The 27,528-nt window shown below is 46.1% G+C and overlaps 1 protein-coding gene across 2 annotated transcripts in view; it reads left to right on the forward strand.

The window, feature by feature from the left end:
* Window positions 1-27,528, forward strand: part of KYAT3 (kynurenine aminotransferase 3) — a 425,395-nt gene that overhangs the window by 383,413 nt on the left and 14,454 nt on the right. For both annotated transcript variants that reach the window (XM_086953965.1, XM_086953966.1), the window contains one exon: window positions 8,805-8,878. In XM_086953965.1, coding sequence (XP_086810091.1) covers window positions 8,805-8,878 — 74 coding nt within the window. The remainder of the gene's footprint in view (window positions 1-8,804; window positions 8,879-27,528) is intronic.

Below are 27,528 nucleotides of genomic sequence, written 5' to 3' on the forward strand. Positions count from 1 at the left end.
ACGTCATCAATACAGTCCAGCAGCCATTTTAGTTCCCATCCAACATGCCTTCTGCTGTTGATGGTGTAACCTTTGGCAAATGCACACTGTCTACCTCGGAATGTTCAGTATCGGTGCGATCGCCGTCCTTCTGAGTCCGACCCTCCCAGTGATGTTCCTTCATGTTCCCCCAACAAGGCCGATGCCACCTCGAGCACATCTCGACGTTCCGCTTCTGTTTGTTGCAGCGAGGGCCTCCGCAGTCTGTTTTGAAGTCTCCTCTATTTTCTCTGAGGCAATTGACCTGCAATATGCTACGTTCCATGGTCGGTGTCCTCCTTCCCAGCTCTGTATAACTCCAGCCACGCACACGCCTCTTCGGGTGTTTCATGAAAATATGTTTTTTCGTCAACAATTACCCTCAGCTTAGCCGGAAACTGCAGGGAGTATTGGAGTCCCTCAGTTCGCAGCTCCCTCTTGACGGCTAGGAAGGAGGATCGACGTCGTTGTGTTTCGTACGTGTAGTCAGGGAACAAGTTAAATTTACTGTTCCCCACGTAGTAGGGAACATTTGTCCGTGCTTTCTGCAGCAACAAGTCTCTATCACGGAAATGCAACAGCCTTGCCACCACCGGTTTTGGAGTCCGGCCCTGCTGGGGTGGTCGGGCCGGGATTCTATGCGCTCGTTCTAGAGTGTAGAAAGTAGAGAGGCCTTCGGGCGCTACCACAGTTCTGAGCCAGTTCTCGAGGTATTGGAGCATGTCTCTCCCTTCCGCTTTTTCTGGCAGGCCCACTACTAGGATGTTGTTCCGACGATTACGTCCTTCAGCATCCTCAGCCCGCTTTTCTAGTGCTCCTATGCGATCTAGAACATTCGTCATTGTGGCCTTGAGGTCTTTCTGCAGAGGTTCAATGGTGCGGATCGCTCCTTCCACCGTCTTGACTCTGTCCGCCAACTTGCCATGATCAGCGCGTAGTAGGCCCAATCCCGTGGCCACCTGCGCTATGTCCTGCTGTAGCGCCGTTCAGGAGTCCGCTATCGCTGCCAGGATTTTATCCAGCTGACGCTGTAACTGGGGGTCGTCTAGCTGCTCATGTTCTTCCTGTTCCTCTCGACCCGACGATTCAGCGTCCGCTAGCTGTTGAGCTCCATCTTTTTTCCCTTTTGGCTTGCCCATGGTCCAACACCGGTGGACGGGGGCTCTCTTGCCCCTCCAGCCCGCTGTGCATGTGTGCCCGCACCAGGGAGGACCGCCAGTTCCTTTACTCGCCGGGTCAGGCTTTCCTGATAGCTGTTCTCCTTGTGGGGTGTCTGCAGTAATCCCTGCCGCAGCGTCCCACAGGTCTCCGGCGCTACGTAGTGAAACCACAAGTCTGCTTTGAGCTTCAATTCTTCAGAAGCCCCGCACCTCTTTTCGAGCTATAGTAGCATGTCCTCTAGGTTTCCGGGTAATAGCGCCACTCAATTCCCCTGCGCTCAGGGTCTTCCACCAGTTTCAGCTGCTTCGCCGATCTGTGATGGTTCTAGTTTCGTTTCTAGGCCATGGCCGCCATCTTGATCTGTTCCGATCGTGGCACCGGCTAGCTTTCCGACGGACGACACCAGGATATTAGGGCAGGTCCCGGTCCCAAATCGTTGTCAACAGGAGCACAAACCCTTCCCCTTTCCTCTGGTCGAGGTGGGAAGTCTGGATCTCTGGTTTATCAGGATTTATAGGGGCTCAGCTGCGGAGCCCACAATTTAGGCGGCCGCCATCCTCGGCTCCAAGCCATGCCCCCTTCGGTCAGGGTACACCATCATGTGCCCCACTGGAGGTCTATAACATCAGACTGCTGGGTTCTAAGTATTGTCTGAAGGGGCTACTCTCTCCCCTTCATGACTACCCCTCCACCAATGCCACCCACTTGAAACAGGCTGACTTAGGGCCATCTCTCCTTGCTCTCCAGGAAGTGATGGATCTCTTGGCCAATAGGGCCATAGAAAAGATAATGATGCCAGAAGTAGGTTGTGGTAATTATTCCTGCTACTTTCTGGTGCCCAAGGAGGACGAAGGCCTTTGTCCGTTTCTAAACCTGTACCCTTCTAATTTCTTCCTCAAGAGGAAGTTCAAAATGCTCACACTCACTCCAGTCCTGTCTGCCCTAGACCAGAGACTGAATGGTAGCGTTGGACTTGCAGGATGCATACATTCACATTCCCTTCTTGCTTTCCCACAGGTGCTACCTGTGGTTCATGGTGTGCCACAAGCACTTTTACTTCGCTGAGCTTTCATTTTAACTTTACCAGTGCCCCTATGGTGTTCAGAAAGGTGGTGACGGTGGTTGCAGTTCACCTGCGGAAACCAGGGGTGCCAGTCTTCCCTTATCTCAACGGGTGGTTATTGAAGGCGGCCTTGCTCCAGTCTATTGTCTCCCACATCCAGACTACGGTGGAACTCCTGCACTCACTGGAGTTCACTGTCCACATGCCAAAGTCACACCTGATCCATCCCCCCCCACCCTACCCCCTTTGATGCTCAATTTCATCAGAGCTGTTCTGGACATGGTGCAGTTTCGGTCCCATCATCCCGAGCGGCCAGTCTTTGATATTCAGGCTATGATACCGATATTTCGCCTCTGTAACTGGATTTCGGTGAGACTGTCTCTGATTGTGACACATGCCCGCAGTCATATACAGTTAAAAGAAAAATACAATTAAATGTATAAAGCGCTGAGCTGCCTCCGAAGAGGCTTCTCTGCACTATCGGTTCTTAGGTGTGCTGACGGATTAGTCCATACTGTAATAGGGAGCCTGTTTATCAAGCAGGTATGTTTTCAACAATCGGCGGAAGGTTGATTCAGAGGGTGCAAAACGAAGGATTGACATTAAGGAGTTCCAGAGTTTGGCGGTCAGGTAAGAAAAGGAACTTCCACATCTTCTTGTCTTGTTTATCCTCAGGACAAATAGAAGTTTTTGCTCGTTGGACCGGAGTGCTCTTGTGTGATTATGTGGAATTAATCCCTTCCTCAAATAGGCGGGGCTTTTATGCTCCTATGCTCTATAGGCGAGTGCTGGGGTTTTGAATGCAGCATATGTGGGCTCTGCAGTGGGACCTGAAGTTCAGGGGGCGCAGCATCAGAGAAATCGGAGGGTACTGCAAAATATCTGGGCAGCGGAAAACCCCTATCCCTTCCCCAACCAGATCTGACAGTGGTGACAGAGGTCAGTCCTGGAATCCGCTGGCCATCTGGGAGAGGTGGAGCTCAGAGGCTTCTGGCGGAATCCAGATTCCACATCAACCTACTGGAGCTCAAGGCGATCGGCTGGCATTGAAAGCCTTTCTAACAAAGGAAGGCTAGAGTAAGAGTTCACGGACAACACCACAGCCATGTGGTACTAGAACAAACCGGACTAAGTGAAGTCCTGGGCATGGCTGGAACGTCAGGGCATATCTTTGGTGGGTCAACACCTGGCGGGTGATCTGAATGCCAGGGAAGGCAACTTCAGCCCGAAGATGCCTATCTGATCACAAATGACATCTCTCTCCTTCCAGAGGTGGTGTAAGGTCTCTTTCAGTGGTGGGGAGAGCCTTGGTTAGTTTGTTCACCACCGCCAAGAACACACAATGCCAGCAGTTTCGCACACTGGAGTTTCCAAGGCAGCTCTCGTTCGAAGGCTCTTTTAGTCTTGAGTGGAGCTCGGGCCTCTTGTATGCCTTCATACCCATACCACTTCTGCCTAGAGTTCTCAAGAAGATCAGGAACAACCGGGCCCAAGTCATTCTTCTGCCTTCGATTGGGTACAGAGAGTTTAGTATCCCCTAGCTGTTGAGCATGGCCATCCATTGTCCAATCCGGCTGCCTCTGAGAGCATCTTGTCTTGCAGCAACCGGGGAGAGTGCTCTACCGAACCTGTCAGCTCCGCCTACATGCACGGAGACTGAGTTGACCGCTTTGGACCTTTCGCCCAAAGACTGCACTGTTATCTTGGTAGCCAGGCGTCACTACACCAAGACTGTACACACTTGCTGTTAGGGCTAGTTTGTGGCATGGTGAGCAGAAAAACAGGGTGACCATCTTTCTGCCCCCCCCCTTTCAGTTCCTTCTCTTGATCCTTTCTCTTGCCCAGCAGGGCTGTGCTTTGGGCACCCTCAAGGACTATGTTTCTGCCATCTCAGACTTTCTGTGGTTGCCTGATCAGCCATCCCTCTTGAAATCCCCGGTTGTACATAGGTTCTTGAAAGGTTTGCAACACGTTCCTCCTTCACCCTTCATTATGCCTCAGTGGGACCTTAATGTGGAATTGACTTTTTTGATGTGCTCTCCCTTTGAGCCATTGCACAATTGTCCTCTTGGGCTCCTTACCATCAAGACTGCTTTCCTTGTGGCGATCACATCTGCCCGGAGGTTCAGTAAGCTTCAGGTTTTGTCATCCAAGCCTCCTTATCTGAACATATACCCAAACAAGCTGTTTCTTCCCACTAAATCTTCCTTTCTGCCGAAAGTTGTCACTTCTTTCCATGTAGGCCAGTCCATCACCCTGCCTACTTTCTACGCTCCACAGCATCCCTCTTAGGAAGAGGAGCCAGTAAACTGACTGGACCCAAAAAGAGCATTGTCGTTCTACCTTGGCCGCACAAGAGTTCCGAGTGTATGACAAACTCTTTGTGGGGTATGTCGGAGCAAAGAAGAGAAAGGCTGTTCAGAAACTGACCATCTTCATTGTCCTCTACATTAAGATCTGCTACACACTGACCATGCAGCAAACCCACAAGGGTTTGCGTGCTCATTCCACCAGAGCTCAGGCCGCGACCTCTGTTAGCATGCGGAGTTCCATCCCAGAATATTTGCCCGGCAGCAACGTGGGCTTCCCTACACACATTCACAAAACATTACTACCTGGACAGTAAGGTTTGTCAAGAGGGGCACTTTGCTCAGTCGGTCCTGCAGAACTTTTTTAGTGTGAATCCGTTTTCTACACCCACCTCCAGGGAGGAATCTGCAGCTGGAAGTCTTTATCAGATGAATAGGTTACTTTCCTTTGGTAACACCTTATCTGGTAGGGACTCGGTATAGCTGCAGATTCCTTACTGACCCACCCATCATCCCTGCTCTGCTAACAGGCTTCTGGGGAAAGGGCTTTCCCCTTTTAGGAACTTAGTTTACCACACAAGTGGTAAGTGTTCTTCGTGGCTCCACTCTCCTGGTGTGGGTGGAAAGTTGCGAAAAGAAGCTGACATCAGCACGTTGGGGTGGCGCCTACATCACTTCCAGCTCGGACAACGCCACACAGAGCCAAACGACACCACCTACCGGCACACAGGGGTGCTGTTCACGATAAAGATTCCGGTTCCAGCCTGACAACAAGAGATAATTCTAAGGTAAGGAATCTGCAGCCAGATGGTCGCTACCAGATAAGGCTTTACCGAAGTTAAGTAATTTGTTCAATGCAAATATTCTTGTGATACCTTGAAGTACTAACTTTGGTAATCTCATTCAGAAGTTAGCACAGCTGAGTTGTGAGCGTGTAACTCTGTACTCGCCAATGGATCTACTAGTCTTTCTATAGTAAAAACAATTTGGGGCTCAATAGGCTTTCCTTAGGGGCTGCCCTATATATTTTAAAGCGAAGGTCTGCAATTTAAATTATTTTGAAGGGCATAATCGAGCTAGCAGTTCGAGAACTGCCTTGCCAGCCAGCAATGGCAGGCTGGGAGTCATATTTTGTTTTGTTACACTTATGGTGTCACAATAAGTGCTGCAGTCATCAGGGAACACTTTAACTTAAAGGCCCTAGGTACCCCTGGTACCATATACTGGAGACTTATTAGTAAGTCACCTTATGCCAATTGTGGGTGAGCCATTCAGACCTACACCTTGTAAGGGTCCAAACACTGGCACTAAGGTCTGGTTAGCAGTCCTCAGTGCACCTCCATATTCGAAAAACCAGCCGCATCATTTCAAAACTTTGTGGGTGATTATGCAAAAAGAGGCATTTCCATACACATCATGCTGATAGATGGGTCTTGCAAATAATTCAGAAGACTGTGTTCTACCTTTTCTCTACTCCCCATCCATAGCTTCTAACTGCAGGTTCCACACCTTAGGTTATCCCCCTGGTGTCAGAATGTATGCAGAGATTTTTTCATAGCAGTGATCCAACGTCCCACTAGGATTTACTGTGCAGCTTTCCATTGGTTCACACCGCCCCAGAAGTGATGCAGCAGAGCTGCATATAAGCAACACCGTTGCATGCCAATGTCAGTTCCTTTCTTTCTATGCCTACTCACACAGATCCAGAGCTCTGCTCTCGATTTTGTCATTTTTCAAATGACTTTCAAAGCATTTTAACTGTGTGCTAGAGAACAGTGTCTCTACTGAAAACAACAACTTTCAAGCCATGCTTTGACTGCAGGAAGCCGATGTCTGTCACAGACTCACATGAGGTGTGTCTTTGGGGTCTGGGCTCAGGACACAGCCCCAAGTCACGTGATACATCATCGCACCCCAACTTCGGTACATCATCAACAGCTCCTTTGCATCCGCCACCTTCCTAGAGAGCTGGAAACATGCCTGAAGAAACCCACTGCGGACCCCACAGACCTCAAGAACTTCCGCCCCATCTCGCTCCTCCCTTTTCCTGCCAAAGTCATCAAGAAGACCGTCAACAAACAACTCTCCGCCTTCCTCGAGACAAACGGTTCCCTCGACCCCTCGCAGTCCGGTTTCCGAGCAAACCACAGCACTGAGACCGCCCTCATCGCAGCAACCGACGACATCAGGTCCCTGCTTGACAACGGGAAAACAGCTGCCCTCATCCTCCTGGACCTCTCAGCAGCCTTCGACACTGTATGCCACCGCACCCTAATACAGCGCCTCAGCAACACCGGAATCCAAGGAACGACCTTGTTGTGGATCATCTCGTTCCTCACTGGAAGAACCCAGAGAGTCCGCCTCCCACCGTTCCGATCCGTGGCCACCGAAGTCATCTGCGGCATCCCGCAAGGATCCTCGCTCAGCCCAACCCTCGTCAACGTCTACATGAGCCCCCTCACAGCCATCGCACGCCAACACAACCTTAACATCATCTCCTACGCTGACGACACCCAGCTGATCCTCTCCCTCACCAACGACCCCGCCACCGCCAGAGCCAGCCTCCAGGAATGAATGAAAGACGTCGCGGAATGGATGAAGCTCAGCCGTTTGAAACTGAACTCAGACTAGACGGAAGTTCTCATCTTGGGACCATCCCCTTCTGCCTGGGAAGACTCCTGGTGGCCCCCTGCCCTGGGCTCGGCACCCAAGCCAACGGACCATGCACGCAACCTGGGCTTCATCCTGGACTCCTCCCTCATGATGACCAAGCAAGTCAACGCCGTCTCGTCATCGTGTTTCAACACCCTGCGCATGCTCCGAAAGATCTTCCGGTGGATCCCCACCGAAACCAGGAAGATAGTCACCCAGGCCCTCGTCACCAGCCGTCTGGACAACGGGAACACCCTCTACGCTGCAACCACAGCCAAACTCAAGAAAAGACTGCAATGCATACAGAACGCCTCAGCACGACTCATCCTGGATATCCCCTGTCACAGCCACATCTCCGCCCATCTGAAAGACCTGCACTGGCTCCCCGTCAGCAAGAGGATCAGGTTCAGACTCCTCACCCACGCACCCAAGGCTCTCCACGACATAGGCCCCAAATACCTCAATATCCGCCTCACATTCTACAAACCCCCACCCGGCAGCTCCGATCCGCTAGCCTCGCCCTCGCCACCGTCCCACGAATTCGCAAAGCCACCGCCAAAGGAAGATCCTTCTCCTACCTGGCGGCCAAGACATGGAACTCCCTCCCCACCCACCTACGACTGACCCAGGACCATCTCTCCTTCAGGAAACAACTCAAGACCTGGCTGTTGGAGCAGTAGCGACTCCCTGCCCTCCCGGCGCTTTGAGTCCCTTACGGGTGAGTAACGCGCTTTACAAGTTTGTTTGATTGATTGATTGATTGATTGAAAATGACATGAGACCAGTAAGCAAAGTTGAATGTCGAAAAACACAAGAAGTTGTCGCCTTCGCATAGGTTCCACTCCCACTCCTGCTCCAAAGGACCATCAAGTAGACAATCAGCTGTTTGTGGGGTTTTCTGGAGCGAAGAAAGGGAAGGTGGTGCAGAAGAAGACCTTAGTGAGGTGGAAAGCCCTCTGCATCAAGATCTGCCAAGAAACAGCATTTCGATCGGGTTAAGGCTGCTACCACTGCATTGGCATGTCACAAATCACTACTGCCTTGACACCCATGTCCAGTAGGAAGGATATTTCATCTCCTCACTCCAGCATGAGACTGTTTTGTCTGAACCCACTTCACACACCTTCCATCTTGGGGTGGTACTGCTCTGATATCTAAGGTGGAGGCTTCAACTGCAGACTATTCACAGACCTTGCATTTCTTTGGAGTGGCCTTTTTTAACATCTAAAAGGTTTCAAGTTAGTATTCCACACACTGTTACAAACAGTTGTTCAATCTTTGCGTCTGTGTGTGCGGAAAGGGTAAAGATAAGAAATGTATATCTGCATGCATATGTGACACTGAAATGCGGCAAAGCCACACGATCCCACCTAGCGGCGAGTAGGAGCATTATATGAAAAAACCTCCAGATCCAGTGTGGCTTCTGTGGGGTATATTCTAAGGTGAGGAATCTGTGGTTAGGTGGAGTATCCACTAGAATGAGCATTATACAATGGTAGTAACTTGTTCATAAAGATAATGTTAAATAAAACATGAGTCACCTTTTCCTAAATTGTCAAAAGCCCTATATGCAATATGGTAAACTTGTTCCTTTCTTTTAGAAGTGGATCTCTCCCATGTGAAAACGAATGAGCCATATGACTACAAATTTGTGAAGTGGATGATTCAAACTAAGGTACAGTACTATATATTTCCTATTTGGCTTTCTGGTCCCATATACGTTACCAGTGACCTCAATCCTTAAAATCTTGGTTAAATAAAGTTTTATTGTGGGCTGTGGTCACACCGCTTGCTCATGGTGGGATGAATTTCCTGTGTGTCTGTATCCTTTATTCTTGTGCTTATCCTGCAAAAGGGATCTTTCGGTCTCAACGTTTTAATTGAGTTACTTTTATTCTTCCACTGCTAACTTTTCAGACCGTGCTATGCGGTAAATGAGATAATGTTTTTTCTCCTGGTCGGTCTATTTTTGCCCCTTTGGTCCCTTGTAGTACACCAGCTCTCTTTATATTAAAAAAAGTTTCCCCAGATTCGCAATTTTTAATCCTGAGGAAAGGTTGCAGTACCCCTGAGAAATTCATGTTTGATTTGCTTTTAACTTTGACATTGGATGGATCTGCACTAGATTAGACACATGCGGCTTTTGTAATGATTCACTTTTGCAGATAATAGACTATTTTCCTTTTGGAAGTTCATACTAGTTTACTAATTATACTATGTCACATGGAATTAGGTGTGGTGCCTTTATTACATTGTATCCAAACCGCCCTAATTATGCTATGGCGATCTATCTGGTCTAAAGAGGAACCTGTACTCAATCGAGCAATAATCCAGGACTGCTTAGGTCTTGACCATATGCACAAAATACTCTGGTCACCACTGAAAGCGTAGAACCTTACCTTTTGGTTTCTTGTTGCCATTCCAAAAGGTTTTATCTGATCAGATTTAGGTTCAGCATTGCATATTTCTTGGTTTCCTACCCTAGCAAACTATATTCCGACTCCCTCCTGGATCCTTGTCCATGTGACACTAAATCAGCCCAGAATATGCTGCACTTTATCTTTTTTGTCGCCTATAATCGAAACCATGGAAATAATTTATTATTCCACTATTAAGGGTATTGAATATTAGAAAATGCTTGCTGGCACATTATTACCTTCAGTTTATTAAAACTGAATATATACGTGAAATGATATACTAATTTCTTCACTGCAGTGCCGATAAGGAACATTGTAGGAAAACTATTATGTTTTATGGCATCTTATGAAACTGATTGGATATAAGATATAGCTGGCAATATGAAACTTTGAGAGATCATTAAGTTTGTTCTTTTAAGTTGTGTAGCAGAATTCTAATTAAAAACTTAACATTTTAATATTTGTCTATGCATATATGGACTTCTTTTATTCTATTGATCTCGCTCTGACTATTTTATGCATTCTGAGAATCTGGGCCTTTGCGAGCGCTATTTTTGCATTTGGAATTCATCATCCCAAATGCAAAAATCGCAATTATAAAAATCGCTAAATTGCAATGAATTGCGTTTTAGGAATCTCAATTTGAGATTCCTTAAATGCAATTCATGAACCATTTAAAAATTGCGAATTCGCAATCTGGGGCCGCTATTTACCACGAAGTCTAACTACGTGGTAAATAGCAAAAACTTTGAAAAATGCACTAAAGTGCATTTTTCAAAGTTTCATGTTGCGCACACACATGCCCTAAGGGCATGTGTGTGCGCAACATATTGCACACATCAATTTCAGGGGTGCAACAAGGTGTCCTTTGGACACCCCTGCACCCTTGAAATCGCAATCTCAATTTGCGAATCGCTAAATGCGATTACCAAATTGAGGTGGTCTTCCCATTCATTCCTATGGGCCTCTAGGCCCATAGGAATGAATGGGGAGATATTCCTTAATTGCGACTCGCAATTTGCGTGTCGCAATTAAGGAATTATTAGAAATCTCTATTTTTGAATGGATTTCTTGATGAATAGCATTTTGCTATTCCTTAATAGCGAATGGGTATTTTTCGCTATTAAGGAATCGCAAAATGTGTTCTTGATGAATCTGGGGGTTAGCTTTTATGGGTATTATTTGCTGGTTTTTCCTGCATACAGTGTATTAAGAATTTTGCTTTGAGTGCCGAGAGCTGCAAGATCAATCAAGTCTTCCTGGCTTTGGGCATGTGCTGTACGATTCGGGAACTAAACAACTCTGTAATAGCATATTGATTGAACCCTGTTGAGTCAATTTGCTCTCTCAAAGTGCTTGCGCCATGCGTTGTTGGAAGTAATTTACTGTCTATCACCCTTACCAGCAGCCTTAGATCAGGGTTTGCCTTTGACTTGCGTAATTTCCGGAAGGCCCTTTCCAATAAATTTGCAGCTGCCTGTTGTACATGGATGTGGGCTGAAATGCGACCCCTGTGGCACAGCCATACTCTTAAGATATTTGTATGCTTCCACAACTTCAACCAAGCTCCTTTCAATGGACAGGACCTGTTTTTGTTTCAATTTTGACGAAATTATCAAGATTTTTGTTTTTGATAGTTATCTTCAGGGTATTGCTTTGACAGTAAACTGCTACTGCGCTGAGGAGGCGTTGCAGGCCGATGGGTGTCCGGTTGAGGAGTACAGTGTTGTCTCCATGTTATAGCAATTGTATTCTGGTGCCTGCCATTTGTGGGTTGGCAGATCAGCCAGATAAAAGTTAAACAATAGTGGAGCCAATATGCATCCTTATTTAAGCCCTTTGTCTGTCTTGATTTTGCCGTGGTTGCCCATCCTGCACTAACTTTTACTTGAACACGCGTATCTGTCTGGAGAGCATTAAAGTATATTAGTAAATTAGGCAGAATTCTCCAGGCTTTCAGTTTTGTCCAGAGCCTCTTTCTTGATACGCTATTGAATGCAGTTTGAAAGTCTGTAAAACCGCTGTACAAGGCCATCCACCTGGCTGTCATGGTTACTTCGCTCAGGTGGGACAGACAGAGAAGATAATCCTTAATGTGGCATCCTCTATGAAAGCCTGTTTGGTTCATCAGGATTAGGTTGAAGCACCTCCCTTCTGTATCCAGTTGTGCAATAAGTCTGTAGTTTACTGGGGCTGACCTGGAGAACTTCTTTTGTGTATTGGAGCCAAAAGTGAGCCTCTCCATGACTCCGGGATAGCTGACCCCAGCAGATACTGCTGAAATATGGGGCCCATTTATATACTGCAACCAGGACACCTCTTGGGCCTGGTTCACCACTTGAGCGCATTGCTTTGATTCCCATGGTTACTTGTGTCAGACTTATTGTGGTCATGTCACAGGTCAATGTATTAGCTGATCCTGGTGGCAAGTTGTTGATCATGCCGAGGGCCTTGCTTTTATTTTGGTTGTGACATATGGTTCCCAGTTGGAGGGTGCAACATTGCCGCCTGGAGGCTTGGGTAAGGTTTTTACTAATTCTCCTCCAGAATTCCCTTAGATCTTTTGGTTTTAATATCATAAATGACTCTGCCCATTTTCTGGCTTCCTCCTCTTTTCTTTGGATGTAGAGGGCTTTTTTGTGTTTTTCTTTAGCGTAGTCATCTGCAGTCGTCTGCAATTATACTCCCCCCTTGTTGTATCTGGGAGTTTTCAGGATTTTATTTAATTGTTGTTTTAGAGCGTTGGATTGTTTTTTGCAGCTTATTGTGGACCTGGACTGGAGAGCATCCATTATTGCTGACTTCATTGCATCCAGGTTGTTTCTCCTTTAAAAATGTGCTCATTTGTTCCCAAAGACTTACGTTAAGGAACTCATTGCCTGCAGTCACAAGCACCTCCAGGAAGGCATCCACTTCTTGCCATACCCTTCTTGGTTGTCCATGTCTCCCCTTACCCTGTTGATGGATTCCAGTTCATTTTGCTTTCCGAAAAGGATGACATGATCGCTGGCTAAGATGGTAAAAACTTTGAAATTACCAATGCATTGGATGCGGTCCAAAGACGGCCCATGGAACCTAAGGTGACCATCCGGAAAGGGGAGGAATGTGTGCAGGCTGCTAAAATATCCGGTGTCACTCTGCCGTTTATAGCGTTAAGGCCCAGATGGTTTAGTTGTGTTGCATGCACTCTGCCTTGCTTATCTGCTCTTTGGTGTTGCGCTTTAGTTGGATGGATATCCCAAATCTCATCATGTAGAACTATTAAGCTGTTGTTTAGGTCATATTGCATTTAGTTGGTTTTGAAGTCACCCACAATTATCCACATATCATCTGGGTTCGCTGAGCTGAGATCTCGCACTATCGGGAGCATAGATGTGAAGGTGGTTTCCCTTTTTATTCTGATCGGATGTAAGTATTTGATGTAACCCTGGGCAAAGCAGTACGCTACGCTAGCGTAGTTTGCAAAGTTTGCTCTACTTCGCACTACGCGAACTGCACGTAGCACAGTGCAAACACGCATAGCGTAGCGGTCATTTTTCGCTTGCTCGCGGTCCTCAACGTCAAGTTGGCGACCGCGAGAAAGCAAAATTACATCCCGGCGAGACTTTTTCCTCGTTCGCGATCAGCAACATCAAGTTGCCTATCGCAAGCATGGACAATAAACCACCCGGCGAGATTCTCAAAGTGGGGAGGTCAGGTTTCTCATTGCGAGAGGTCGCGAATGCTCGCGACCGCTCGCGATGAGAAACTACCAGTCCGCGTTGAGAAAGCTGCTGCTCGAGTAAAAAAAAAAAAGATGCAGTTTTCAATGATTGCATAGTGCCGGATGCTTGTCCGCAAGGTGCAATCATTAAAAACGGCATCTTGTACAGTGCGAACAGGGTATTACGCAGTTTGCGTACTGCTCCGCGTAGCTCACGAAGTGCACTTCGCCTAGCTACGCTTAGCGCTACTTTCCGAACTACACCCAGCCATAATATGATGCCTACGATGAGAGATAGCCTTGTCCTTGTACGACCTCCGCTAGTCAGGATTATTTTCAGGATAATATAATCCCCTTTCCTACATTTAATATCTTAGTTGTAGACATTAAGTCAATTTTAACATAAATTGATACCCCACCTGACAGAGGCATGCCCCCCTGGCCTGTGGGGCCTTTGCGGGGATTCATGTACTGTGAAGTCCGGCCAAGGAAGGAATTTAGTGCCCAAGTTTCTTGAAGAAAACTCATATCCTGTTTCCAAAGCTCTTTGATGGTCTAGTTCTTGACTGCTGACTCTGTTAACCCTCTTCTGTTCTATGAGCTTATTTTCAAATAGGGCCCCTGTATTTGATTGTAATGTTTTGAGGCCCTGAACTAGGAGTGAGAGTTTAATACACTTGATAGCCATGCCTAATTCATTGGTGTGGAGTATTGGGCAGTGCCAGCCTTTGCCGGATCCCCTGGAGTTGCTTTAATACTGAGTCAGGTGGGCATAGCCTATTTTTTGGGTTGTTCACCTGGACAGTATTTTTATTTATACATGGATCCTGCACCAGGAAGCAGGCAGGATATTTCCTTGCCATCATCAATTTTTATGCTCCATTGCTCGAGCTGCTTCTATCTTTTTCTTAGAACGTTGACAATGTTTGGGCTGTTGAAGATAGTTTTGGTGCGCTTGTTGATCTGGCCATTCCCAGGAGGAAAGAAGGCAAGACCTTCTATATCAGCGGAACGGATTTGCTCCAAACCTGGTATGTTCCACGTATTTTCAGGAAGTTTCCTCTGTTGAGGATATACCCTATTCCCCTTGACCCATTTTCAGGGTAATGGATTATTGTTTGATCTGTTCCTGACTTAATTTTATCCTTCTCTGGGGATTGAATATTCCTGGTTGTTTTCACTGGGAATTTATTCCCATTTGCTTAATCTCAAATCAAATCAGGTGTTTGTTAAGCGCAACTACTTATCCGTAAGGGTCTCAAGGCGCTGGGGGATGTGGCTCATGAACTCCTCAGATCCTCTAAGTTTCCTATAGTCCACTAGGGAACAAGATTTAGGTTTACTTGAAGAAGATGAATTAAGAGTGCTGAAGACATCCGTATGGACATTTGCTATCTGCTTCAGATTGAGATTGCTCCAGTGGAAATATCTCCAGAGAATCTACTGTACTCTGGAAAATTGGCATGTGCTTTTTTGTCTCATTCACCAGATGTGTGGCTGCTGCAGGTGATTTCTTACTCACGACATGTTGAATTCCCAATGATCACACATTTCGGTTGCAGACACATGAGGTCTTAGCAGAGATCCTAAAAGGCTACTGGAACAGAATTCCAAGTCTTCCTTCTTCGGTCTGGTGGAGGAATTGCTCGCAGCCTGGCCTCCCGACTTTGATTTGCTTTGGACCCTTTATAGCTAAGCATGATATTCCACGGTACTGGAGATTGGGCGAAACACCTCTGATAGATAATTAAATAAGCCATAATGTATATGGATAGATGCCCCCATAGCAAAAAGGCTGCACATGCTGTTAGAAGCAGTGCAGAAAAGCTCAGTAAGATTTGCAGACCCTTGTGGGCTCATTTCAACATGCCACTTTAATAGAATTACACACTTCCCAGCCACAATAAGAATACTTGCTTTCTTTTGTTATTCACATTGTAACTGCATTGCCTTGATCTTCAGATTTGTCTGCATTATGTTATCTCTGTTACTGAAAATAAATACAATTTGCTTATAAGAAAATACTAGGGAATTATGATATGATGCTAGTGTGTATTTGAAAAACGTAGGACTTTCGTAACATGTTCTAGTAACAAATGGACTGTGAGTGTCCACCGAATGCAGGTGGCTTGTTAATCTTACCATGAGTTTTGGACACATCTTGTGCAAGAGAAGGAGTAAGACGAGGGTTTGCAGAATGTTCTACTGGAGGTATATGCACCATGCACAAGTGTGCTGTGTATACACAAAATCTAAATAAGTTGCCCTCAAAGTAGGATGTGTTTTAGATTAAAATGCATTGTATACAGGTTTAACACTTGGTTCAAGTATTCTCCCACAGAAAATGTTGTTAAAGGAAGCATAGTTAGCCAAACCCATCTACAATCTTGCAGCTGAGCACTATAGGTCATCTTCATGGGAGAGCCAAACTAAGTGGTTAGTTTCTTTGAAAACTGCACATTCAGTATGCTATCCATTACCAGCTACGTTCTTCTTCACATTGCTTGTTCTGAAGGTGCAAATGAAAATATGGTACTCATTTTGGCTTATGACTAGTTGGTGTTCAGATTCTTCAGATTAGTGCAATATGTTGGTGACGGATATTTACCTAGAAGAGTAGATGTAGATGAAACAATGTACATCATAGTGCATGAATGCCAAGAAAGTTATTTGTACTTGTGTTACCACTTCTGGAATGGTGGCACAAGATAAAACATCTGAAAGTGAGCGTTATAAAAAAAATTATGTTTTGATGTGTTTGTGGAAATCATTATAATATCCAAAGTGTCCCCATCAGAGACCTTGTCAATGAAGTATTTGGTGGTGTTCTATGTGATCTCATAATTGAGAACATCAATGACGTCACTTAAGACGTCTTCAGTGATGTCATGTGTGAGGTCATGAGCAGTGTATGGGGTGAGTGTGATTTATTGTGTACCATATTAGTAACTTTAAATTTCAGGGGTTTTTAGGTTCTTACACTGGAACCATAACTGTATAAACAACAATGAAGAATTACATATAACTGATTTTACACTTGCAACATCTTCAAATAAAAAAAGGCAAATCTAATTACCTTTGTTGGAGGAGGAAAGCTCTAAGTTAAACGTAGTTGAGTGAATCAAATGACATATTTTTTGATCAGCCATTCCTAAATGTCTGAATTTCAAATGACGATATTGAGATGTCTCAATAGATTGTTTTGGATCTTACAAAATAATGAAATTAGCAATGTTACTATATGATTCCCAGGAGTGGGCGAACCTACGATCGGCTGGGTGGCGCAGATTAATTCTTGGTATCTCACGACCCCCTCAATCAGGGAGAAGGTTCTGAACGATTCAGATCTGTATTTTCAAGAGAACTTTGGATCGGTGAGCTCGTCCGTCATACTTTGAGAATGAAATGAAATGAAATGAAAATAAATTTATTAAGCGCGGTTGCTGCCCGCGAGGCTTATAAGACTGTTATTTGGGGGGTTGTGTTGGGCCAAATTGCTGGACAGCGCAAAGAGAGAGCAGCAGGCATGGTACGTTTATAGGGAGAAATTCTAGATCTAGGACGCACTGTTCGACTGCAGGACTTGGAGGAAGTGCGTCAGAAGCTCCGTATTAAAATCAAGGAGTTCTCTGACCTAGCCACAGATGCGGCCGAGGCACAATACAGGGCTACACTCAGCAGGATCTACAATGTAGGCGACAAGGCAGGCAAGTTATTGGCTTGGTTGGATCGTAGACATGGGGCGTGGCGCATGGTGGTCGAAATTGCCACTGACCCACAATCCCGTATTACCGCACCACAAGACATTACAGATGCATTTGGTCGGTACTACCACTCATGTTATGCTTCCAGCACAACATATTTGGAGGAGGAGGCTTCCTCTCTCCTACGTGATATTAGGCTGCTAGTTCTCACCATGGAGGAGAGCTCCGATCTCAATCTTGAAATCACAGTAACCGAAGTTGAGAAAGCCATACATGATCTCGCGGGGGGAAAGCATTGAGCCCTAACGAGACCCCCATAGAGTTATTTAAGATAACTGCAAACATGACTGCCCCCTTTCTCACGAATATGTATAAAAGAAGTAAAGAGATAAAGTCCTTCCCGAAGATCACAGATTGGCCAAAATCTTGTCATTCATAAGCCGCCAACCAGTATTCGTCATATAGGCCTATTTCATTGCTGAACTGCGTAGGCAAAATATTTGGGAAAGTCCTTGCCACTCGATTGCTACAAGTTCTCACCCGCCTGGTGCACCCGGACCAGTCCGGGTTTATGCCGGTGAGAAATACATCCCTCAACCTCCACAGGCTCCATGGAGTACTTTGCCGGGCGGATACGATCAGAGAGGATGCTGTTGTGGTATCCCTGGATGCTGCATCAGCGTTTGACACCATTGAGTGGCCCTACATGTTTGCTGTGCTTCATAAACTAGGTTCCGCCCTGAATTTATTAAATGGGTGCACCTTCTGTACTGTCAACTGCTGGCACAGGTGGTCTTCAACAACCCAAAATCCCCAGTCTTTTCTCTGGGTAGGGGCACTAGACAGGGCTGCCGCTTATCGCCACTCCTCTTTGCCTTTGCCTTGGAGCCTCTGGTGGCATGGATCCGACAGGATCCCGCCATTAGGGGACTCAAATGGACATATGGTTGGGAGGACCGCATATCGTAATATGCGGATGACATTTTGCTTTATTTGGCCTCCCCAGCAGTATCTCTCAATGTGGTACTGGACATTGTTCGTGTATTTGGTAGGTTTGCAGGATATACAATCAATTGGTCTAAATCAGTGTTCTATGTCCTCTACCGACAGCGACCTTTGCTCCCCCGGGGTTGCCAGTTAACTGAGGCAGGGGAAGGCTTCAAGTATCTGGGAATCTGGGTTTCCAAAGACTTATCTAGATTCTTTGACAATAACCTCGGGTCGACACTGGAGCATCTCAAATCTGATGTCCAACACTGGAAGTCGCTTCCTTTGACTCTCCCGGGGTGTGCAGCCTCATTTAAGATGATGTCCCTTCCCTGAATTTTATATGCACCGCAGAATACCCCACTTCCAATCGCTGCATCATATTTCAGAGAACTTGAAAGTATTGTTTGTGACCTGCTGTGGGAGGGCAAATCCCCTGCATCGCTACACATAAACTCACACTAGGTTGGTTTGATGGCGGTATTGGGCTCCCAGACATTAAGAGGTATTATTTGGACTCGCATCAATCAACCAATGCAGCTATAGACAGCAAGATGACCCGGTTTTTCGGATCGACAGGTGGCTCCTCCCGGTGGGTTAGTTTTGAGGATGCGTTATATGCAAGGTCTTTGAAACCTGCCCTGTCTGGCCCGACCAGACATGGCGTGCAAGTGTGGAAAGATGCAAATAGAATCCTGGGCTGGGAGGGCAGACTCACCCAAGTCACGCCGCTCTGGCATTGTGATCATTTGTGTCGACTATCTCGCTCTAAGGGTTTCGATGAATGGGGTCTTATCTGTATCTCCAGGGTGGGTGATCTCTGGAAATTGGGCAAAGTCATACCCTTTTCCTGACTGCAGCAAGATTATGAAATGGCCAAATCTGAACATTTCCGGTACCTTCAAATTAGGCACGCTCTGCTCGCGGTTCTCCCACAAAGTACTGTGTCCCTGACTCTTCCCCTCTTGAAGACAGGATCCTAGATGGCGACCTACCCGAAAAAACTATATCTCTTATCTACAAAAAGCTCAATAATAACATGACAGATCCCATGACCCTTCTGAGAAATAAATGGGACCACAATGTGGCCAGCTTGGATGATGAGTGGCGGGCTGCAGTGGCTTCTCCCTGTGAAGTTGCCATTTCCTCCCGACTCCAACTGGTCCAACTAAAGATTGTCCACAGAACATACTTATCAGGGTCCTCACATGTCCATATGGATTACACACAAGATAGTGGCTGTGTGCGAAGGTGTCGGCAGGAGGGCACCTTTAGCCATATACTCTGGGAGTGTGCAGCGATTCAGAAATACTGTGAAGGGGTGGTACTCATGATGGAGGAGATATTGGGGCAACAGATACAATGTAACATCTAATTGGTTTTGATGAACATATGGGATCCTACTGACCTTAACGCCAAGGAGAGAATTTGGGTTACTTTAGGTTTCATGGTTGCCAAACAAAATATTGCACGGCTGTGGAGGGCTCCGAGACCACCGAAGATTGTTGATTGGGCTAGTGATATCGACTGGTCAATAGGCTTTCTTGTCTTTAGTAATAATCAGATTAGCCAAGGATGCAGATCTTCGAGATCTTGATGGCATATACCGCTGGGAGTATTGCCTCAAGGATTCCGGGCTATCATGGTGCAGTGACGTGGAAGCAGTCCAAAGAGATTTGAACTCTACCCGCTATTTCACTGGAAGCCAGTGGAGTAATGGGAGAGTATGGGTGACTGATTGGTATTTAGATATCCCAAGCAGTAATCTGCTGCTGAATTATGAACCATCTGTAACGTGTATAGGGATTTTTTATGCACATTAAGGAGTAGTCCACTACAGTAATTGGTTTTAGAAAAAACAAGGGTAGAGATCACTGCCTTATGCGTTTGTACATTGTGAACTGCATTTTTGGAGTCTCAAACCTTGTGATTTTGTGAATTGCAGGTTTTGGAAGAACCATGAAGGGCTTTGTACATGAGACTCCTAGCGAGAGCACTTTGGGAGCAAACAAGGCTAGTCAGCCTAGATAATTGATCTTGTGTTTTAGATTTTTTTTTGTTAGCTTAAAATTGAGTTTATTTAATACTACATATATGCACTCTGATGGCAGGTGACCCTATCCTTTCAAACAGCACATACAAAATTATCAATAAAGCATGTTTAAACCCATCTTCTCTTGACGGTTATTTCAATGTGCATGCTTTGATATTGTTTTGATTGAATATGTTTTCCTGAAACCAGCAAAGTTGTACTTTATTTTTGGACTGTCTAATTTATTGTTTAATTCAGACTTTCCCAGTAGGGGTTCTGAGTTGTATTAATATCTAGGATTGAATTATGTATTGTAAGCATTTGATCAACTTTTATTTCTAGAAGGGTAGTACAGTTTGTCCTATGTATCTTGACCTCACTATAGGGTCTGCCCTGATTTTGGTGCCAATGCCCAATCTGACTTGAATACTGGTACTAAAACTGACACCGATTCCTGCCATATTGACACCGATCTTGACACTGTTGATGCCAGAGGAGCACCTAATTATTTTGTCAGACTCCTAAAATAATCCAACTTTACCTTGACAGAAGATACATCATGCGCCAACACTGACACAATCGATCCAAACTCATTCTGAATCAGGACTCTACCCATACTGGGGAGTCACCCCCAAACCCTCCACAACTTGTTTGGATCAGACTCTGATTACAACGAGCATAACCTTGGAGATAAAAATGGAGATGATGGGAATGATGCCCAATATTACAATGCTGTTAAGTTGTACATTGATTTACAGGAGGCCAGTGGATTGGACCACCCCCAGTGACACTGGGTTTAGTCCCCCCCATTCCCCCCAGTCCCTCAATAGAGGAATCCTCTCCCTCTGCGTTCAGCCAACGTTTACGACCTAGAGTTACCATCCACTGAGGTCAAGACTAATGTGCGGGGGGGAAGTTCTGCAACCCAGACAGTATCCATAGAACCACTTCTCACTTTAAAGACAATCTCACTGACATGTTAATGGGCACCTGGGCCACATTTTGCTCTCTCTCCCCAGTGAATATGCAAGTGGTCAGATGCCACAGACCTGTCCTACGATACACTGCCCTCCTGACTCTAGATCATAACCCTGAAAGCCTGGTTGTCCAGACCTCTATGAGCCGGCTGAATACTAGCTAATATCATACAGCTCCAAGATTTATGGAGACATTCAGAAAATGGATAGGGTCTTCTTCCAGTCTCATCCTTCATTCTGTCAATGCCACCTGCCTCTTTGGAATATACTGGTATGTGTTGTGGGATATGGGCAGCTAAGTCATGTGGACAGTTATGTACTACTTTAGTGTAGAACATGCAGGATCAGAAAGATGCTTTGAAAGACCTGTTCAAAATACTCAAGGTGGCCCAGGTTCTATCTGATCCAGGATCAATAAGACAGGATGGTAGCGCTGGACCTGTAGGATGCTTATTTTCATATTCCCATTCTGCAGCCACCACAGGTGGTACCTGCGGTCCAAGCTGGGCCAAAAACATTTTCTGTTTCTTTGTGTTCATGAAAGTGATGGCAGTGGTCGCTGTACACCTTCAGAGGGCAGGTATACCTGTTTTTTCCTACCTTGACAACTGGCTCATGTGTCAGCTACAGAAAACAGTGGACACAGTCACATTTGACTCCTTCACAGAGGCTTACGTTAATCTGAACCATTCCTGAAATGATGCAGTATTGAGCTTTCCCTCTGGTTCAATGAGTTGAGGACATTTGTGCTGTGATTCTGATGTTTTAGTCTCGGCTCTGGGTCTCAGTGAGAGTGGCTCTGAGACTTCTTGGCCTACTGGTGTCTTGCATCCTGCATGTGGACTACACTATATGGCACATGTGGGCTTTGCAGGGGTCTCTAAGGTATCAGTGGGCTCAGCACCAAGGGAACCTGTCTGATTCCAACCAGGTTTAGGAGGAGACTGCAAAAAACCTTCCGTGGTTTGACCACAATCTGGCCAGCAGCAGACGTCTTTCTCTTTCTAAACCCAGAGCGGACGGTGGTGACTGATGTCACTGCTGAGTTAGGAAAACCACCTGGGAGAGGTTGTGATCAAAGTACTGTGGTCTTCGGTGGAGACCTGCCTTCATATTAGTCTGTTGGAGATACTGGCCATTCATTTGATGTTTAACTGGCTGAGCTGCCGGGGCATCTCCCTGGATGTAAACCTCCTAGCCTGATCTTTGAATGCCAGGGCTGTCGAACTCAGCTGCCGATGGCTAGCAAATCACAAATGACACTTCCATCTGTAAGTGGTACAGGTCGTCTTCCAGCAATGTTGAGAAACTTGGCTTGATCTCTTCGTCACTGCAGAGAACGTGCAATGTCCTCACTTTTGCACACTGGAGCTCCAAGAAGGCTTTTTGTCTTAGACACATTCGTTGTCTTAATGCAGCTACCCCTCTTACCCTGAGTTATAAAAAAGATCAAGAATGACCAAGCCCATATTATTCCCAGGGCTCTGGATTGGGCCAGGTGACAGTGGACCTAGAACTTCTAGGCTTGAGCAGCTGTCCTCCAATCAGGTTGTCGCTTCAAGAGGATCTTCAGTTGCGGCAGCAGGGCACGGTCCTGCACCTGCACATTCAACACCTCTATGATTGGAGATTGAGCCGCAAGAGTTGACTGATTTTTTATTTCCCTCCCGAAGTCATGGCTGTGATTCTATTGGCCAGCATCCATCTACAAAATCTGTTTACGTTGGGTGCTGATGTTGGGTGTTGTAGCCTGGTGTAGTTCCAGCTATACAGACCCATCCCACATAAAGTTGTCCGATTTTTTGTTATTTGTGCAGTCTTTAGCACTGAAAAGACTTGCCATGGGAACTGTTAAAGGTATCCATCAACCCTTTCGACCTTTTTGAGTTTGCCAGATCAACCGTCCTTATTGAAATCACCTATTGGGGTGTGATTTCTTAAAGGTTTATTTCACGTGATTCCACCCAAACCTTTTGTCTGCTTTACTGAGACCTTGATTTGGTTCTCACATTTCTTATAGGTTCTCTATTTGAGCTTCTACTCTGCTGTCCTTTTTGTCTCCTGACGCTTAAAATGGTCATACTGTTTGCAATAGCTTGATCTTGTCGCATGAGTGCACTACAAGCTCCATCCATTCAGGCGCCATGGTCATTTTTTTCTGAACAGACTTGTGCTTGGGATCAGAGTGACCTTCCTGACAAAGTGTGTGACTACTTTTCATGTTGGCCAATCCATTACTTTTCCAGCATTTTTTGCTCTGCCTCACCCTCTGTAGGATGAGGAGAGACTTATTTGCTTGAAGAGCAGAGACTTCATTGTTTGAACGTCAAAGAAGCCTTTGGTTTTTTCAGTGATAATATCAAGGACCATTGAATGGATGATCAGCTCTTTGTAAGGTACTCTGGGACAAAGGAAGGTAAAGCACTTTACAAAGGGACAAATCAAGGTGCATGGTCCTCTGTGTTGCGATCTGCTATCTATCGGGCAGGAAGCAGTCTGCAGACGGCCTGATGCTCATTTGACCAGATGAAGGGCGCTTCCACTGCGTTGCTATGCACAGTGTGTGTTCAGAACATCGATAAGCCATGTGGTGGCATCAATTCAGATGTTCCTGAAGCAGTAATGCCTTTATAGCTTGCCCCATAGACAAAGAGCAAGACTCCCACTGGCCCATTAATTGCCACAATGAGTTAATGATTACTAACACACATGATTCATTAATTGTGTTCAGTTACATTACTTACAAGTGTGCAATTTAACCTCATTTATCGTGATAGCACCACATGATAGCACCACAATTTTTACACATACTTAACAATATGAAGAAAAAAAACTACTGAACACTCTTATGTAGTCTGCACCCGCTACATGTTTTAAGGACTACTTTTAAAGATGTATTGCTGCAGTGCATGTAGTGCCTTGAGGAGGACCAAAGTCTTACAGAATGAAACCCGCAGTTGCCCAACATTCAGTAAGCAATTTAAAAAGAGCCATAAATGTTGTATGCTCCTCATTCACAAGTGAGGTGCTGACACTTTTCGACCTAAGTGACGGGACCGGAGTCAAATGAGGGCTTCATTGCGGCAAAACCAAAGTATTACTACAGGACACCAGTATCTTTTCTTGGAGTTAGACACACATTGTTCACATCAGTTTGACTTAATCTACTGTTTGTCGTGATAAAAAGTGATTCTTGCGAAGCCTACTCATGGTCAGGAATTCCTTGTGGTCCTCATATCACCAAATATATTAATTGTGTCCTGAGCTATGACTCTCCTGGGTGGTGCTCCAAGGCATGAAGTAATCAAAAGTTATAGTAGGGCCTCTTTAGGAAAGCCTTGGTCTTATTGGTGAGTGTGGGTCATAGATCTGACCCTGACAGAGTGCTGCACTAGTTAGAGCAATACCGTCGGCGGCTCCTGGCTCTGTGAGTGATGCCTAATATTGAAGCGGTGGGGTACTGATAAATTGTGTCTCCCAAATGGGGATGGCTCAGCGGCTTGGACAGTGAACTGACCAGTTTTATTGATGTCGGTCCCCAAGATTCAAAATAAGCCTGTATCGAACAGTACCATACCACAAATCATGTTCAAGACACGGCTACATTAGACTGTTCAGCATTCTATTGTGTTGCAATTTGTGATCATTTTTATATGAGTTTTTCATATGTATTAACAGATGGTGCTAGCACAATAAATTAGGTTAAATTGTTCACTTGTAACTAATGTAACTGAACACAATTAATTAATTATCTGTGTTCATAATCATTAAATCATTGTGGTAATTTATGGCAAGTGGAGCCGTGCTTGTCTATGGATCTATGTCTAATTAATCCCTGCGTCTAAACTGGATCAAATCGTAAATAAATAGAATACGTAACAGCCAGGTATGGGCACTATGCTCATTCGATCCTGCAAGACTTTTTGGTCTGAGCCATTCCACTGACACTTCACCATTTGTTATGATTTGAAATAGTGCATAAATCACCCGAGCAGGGGTATCTCTTTTTTTTTTATAAAGTGCGCAGCTACCGAGTTGTTCCGGCGCTGGGGGGTGTCAGGAAGATTAAGCAAGCAATTGCCCAGAGTCACAGGGTGCTGAGCTAACCTGCTACCGACGCCGGGGATGGAACTGTGAGCCCTCGTGTTCGGGAGTCCGCCGCCCTGACCGGTGCACCACACCTCTTCCACTGCACCACACCTCTTCCACCTTTTCTCAGCGCACAGTCAGCACAAAAAGGTTAAAATGAAATCTAAAACTATCGTTTTTAGTGCTTTCCAAAAGTTACTGTAGTCAAGAACAGGTTCTAAAAGAAAATGGCAATTTGTTCCAGAGGATGGGGGCCAAATAGGAGGAAGATCTTCCACCACATCTATTCTTTACTGGCAGCCAATGTACAGATTTTAAAAGGAGAGAGGAGGCTGTTCTGGGTGGTCGAATACAAATCAACAGTGCTGCCGTGTTTTGCACGAACTGTAATTTCTACAATAATGACTCATTGGCACAAGCCAGTAGAGCATCGCCGTAATCCAGCCGGCTCACATGAGCCTGTGCAAAGGTCTTCCTGGCAGATAGAGGAAGAAATGAAAATACCTTCTTTAGTAAGTGTAACATGTAGAAGCAGGTACCGACGGTTGCTAGGACTTGTTTTAATGGTAAAGTCCTGATCTATCTTGACTCCTAGGTTTTTTACTACCTTGCTTGGGATGGGGGCCTTGCCTAACTCCTGCAGCCACCAATTTGGAGTGCACATGGTTTGGGCTTTCCCAAACAATCATCTCTGTTTTCCCTGAATTCCACAGGAGAAAGGTATTCGACATCCACTCTGCACTCGCCTTCATACCAGCTGAGAAGCTGTGCCTCACTTTGTCAAAATCTTCATCAGAGGGCCTGACCAGCTGAATATCGTCCGTATATGACAGGATATCAAACCCATATGGGCCGAGATGCCCGCCACCCCTTCCACCACCAATCCCAATGGGAGGAGACAGACACAGTTTAAACTTTTGGAAGGCAGGGGAGCCTCACGACCCCCCCGGCCGTATTTATTAAAATATGAAACAAAATTTAAAACTTTAAATTAAAACGTTTCATGTATCAGGTACAAATTCAACTTCCATTACATTTGATGAAGACCGGTATTCAGGCTAACCTTAACAAATCTCTAATACAAAGATTTCCTAACCGAGTCTAACATCATGACATAATGCATTGCAAATGAATTTGTACATCCTAACGTTAGGGGCCAACGGCAAGGTCTTAACCGGTGTCAGGTCCCTATCACCAAATACCCGCCCTCACGTGTGAGTGGCGCATGCGCAGAGGACTTTACCCTCGTAGCCAACTGTAACTTCCCTTGTCGTGGGGGCCCCCTTTCACTCGACGCCATCTTAAGGTCGTCCGAGTTCCCGTGCGGGGTATCCGTAAGAAGGACAGCGTGTACTCCCCTCCCCCCCCCCCTTTCCCCGCACTCTCTTCCGCCGGAGCGGATATCTGGCCCCCGGGAAATTCTGGGGAGGGGCATACAACCGTCTCCCCCTGGGAGGGGCCTATGGCCGTCTCCCCCTGGGCGACCCATCCGTAATGGGTGCCGCCCCCCCCCATGGGAGGGGCCAATGGCCGCCTCCCCCCGGGCGCTCCCATCCATAATGGGTGGCGTCCCCCCTAGGGACCTTGAAATCACTGCTCACCGATCATGACCTTACTGCCACAGGCCAGATAGTTGACCGACTATCTGGCCCCCCCCACACCTCCTATATGTCATGTCTCCTCAACCCCACTAGCCAAGCTATCATGTCCCCTATCAATAAGTCATTCCCCTCCCTGGACAGGTGTACCCCATCGTTAGAATAACAGTGGTCCCCCCAGATGCACCCATGAGATATGCTTTGAAGATGATCAGAGCGAAACAATTTCTCCATTTTATTGTTGAACCTCTTTACCGAATGGTTCAACGCTGTTGTGGACCAACCACCCCGCCATACCTTCCTCGGAATCATGTGAGACCAAGCTATTGTACAACCCGGGAGCGTCTTTGCTAACCAACTATCTGCAGAAAGTATGTGCTCAATTAAAGCTCGTCTGCCCAACCTTACCAAGTCATTGCCCCCAATGTGGATTGTGACTACAGATGGCGGTGACCTGTGCCGCCCTAATAATTCTTCCACAAAACTTTGCAGTCAGTCAATACACAGGCCGCCCTTCCCATGGAAGGACACCCTGAAACCATATTCCTCAGATGTGTGGATCGCATCACCTCTCTTAAATATGTCCCCGGCACGCCCCACGTATGAGTGGCCCACGACCCAGACCACTCGTCTTCCATTCCTTGTTCCTGAAGTGGTGGTTAGCTGACACTGGGCACTGCGTCACAGGCTCGTGAAACTGTAATCCAAACAAAAGACAACAAGCATGAGTGCACTTCTTCAGTAAATTACAACATGTGCAGCCGCACGTACCGTTTGAAACAATTCAAGGACCAGCGGCCTAATTGTTTAACATTGTC

Source organism: Lissotriton vulgaris, chromosome 1_1 (genome assembly GCF_964263255.1).
Source record: "Lissotriton vulgaris chromosome 1_1, aLisVul1.2, whole genome shotgun sequence".
NCBI lineage: Eukaryota > Metazoa > Chordata > Amphibia > Caudata > Salamandridae > Lissotriton > Lissotriton vulgaris.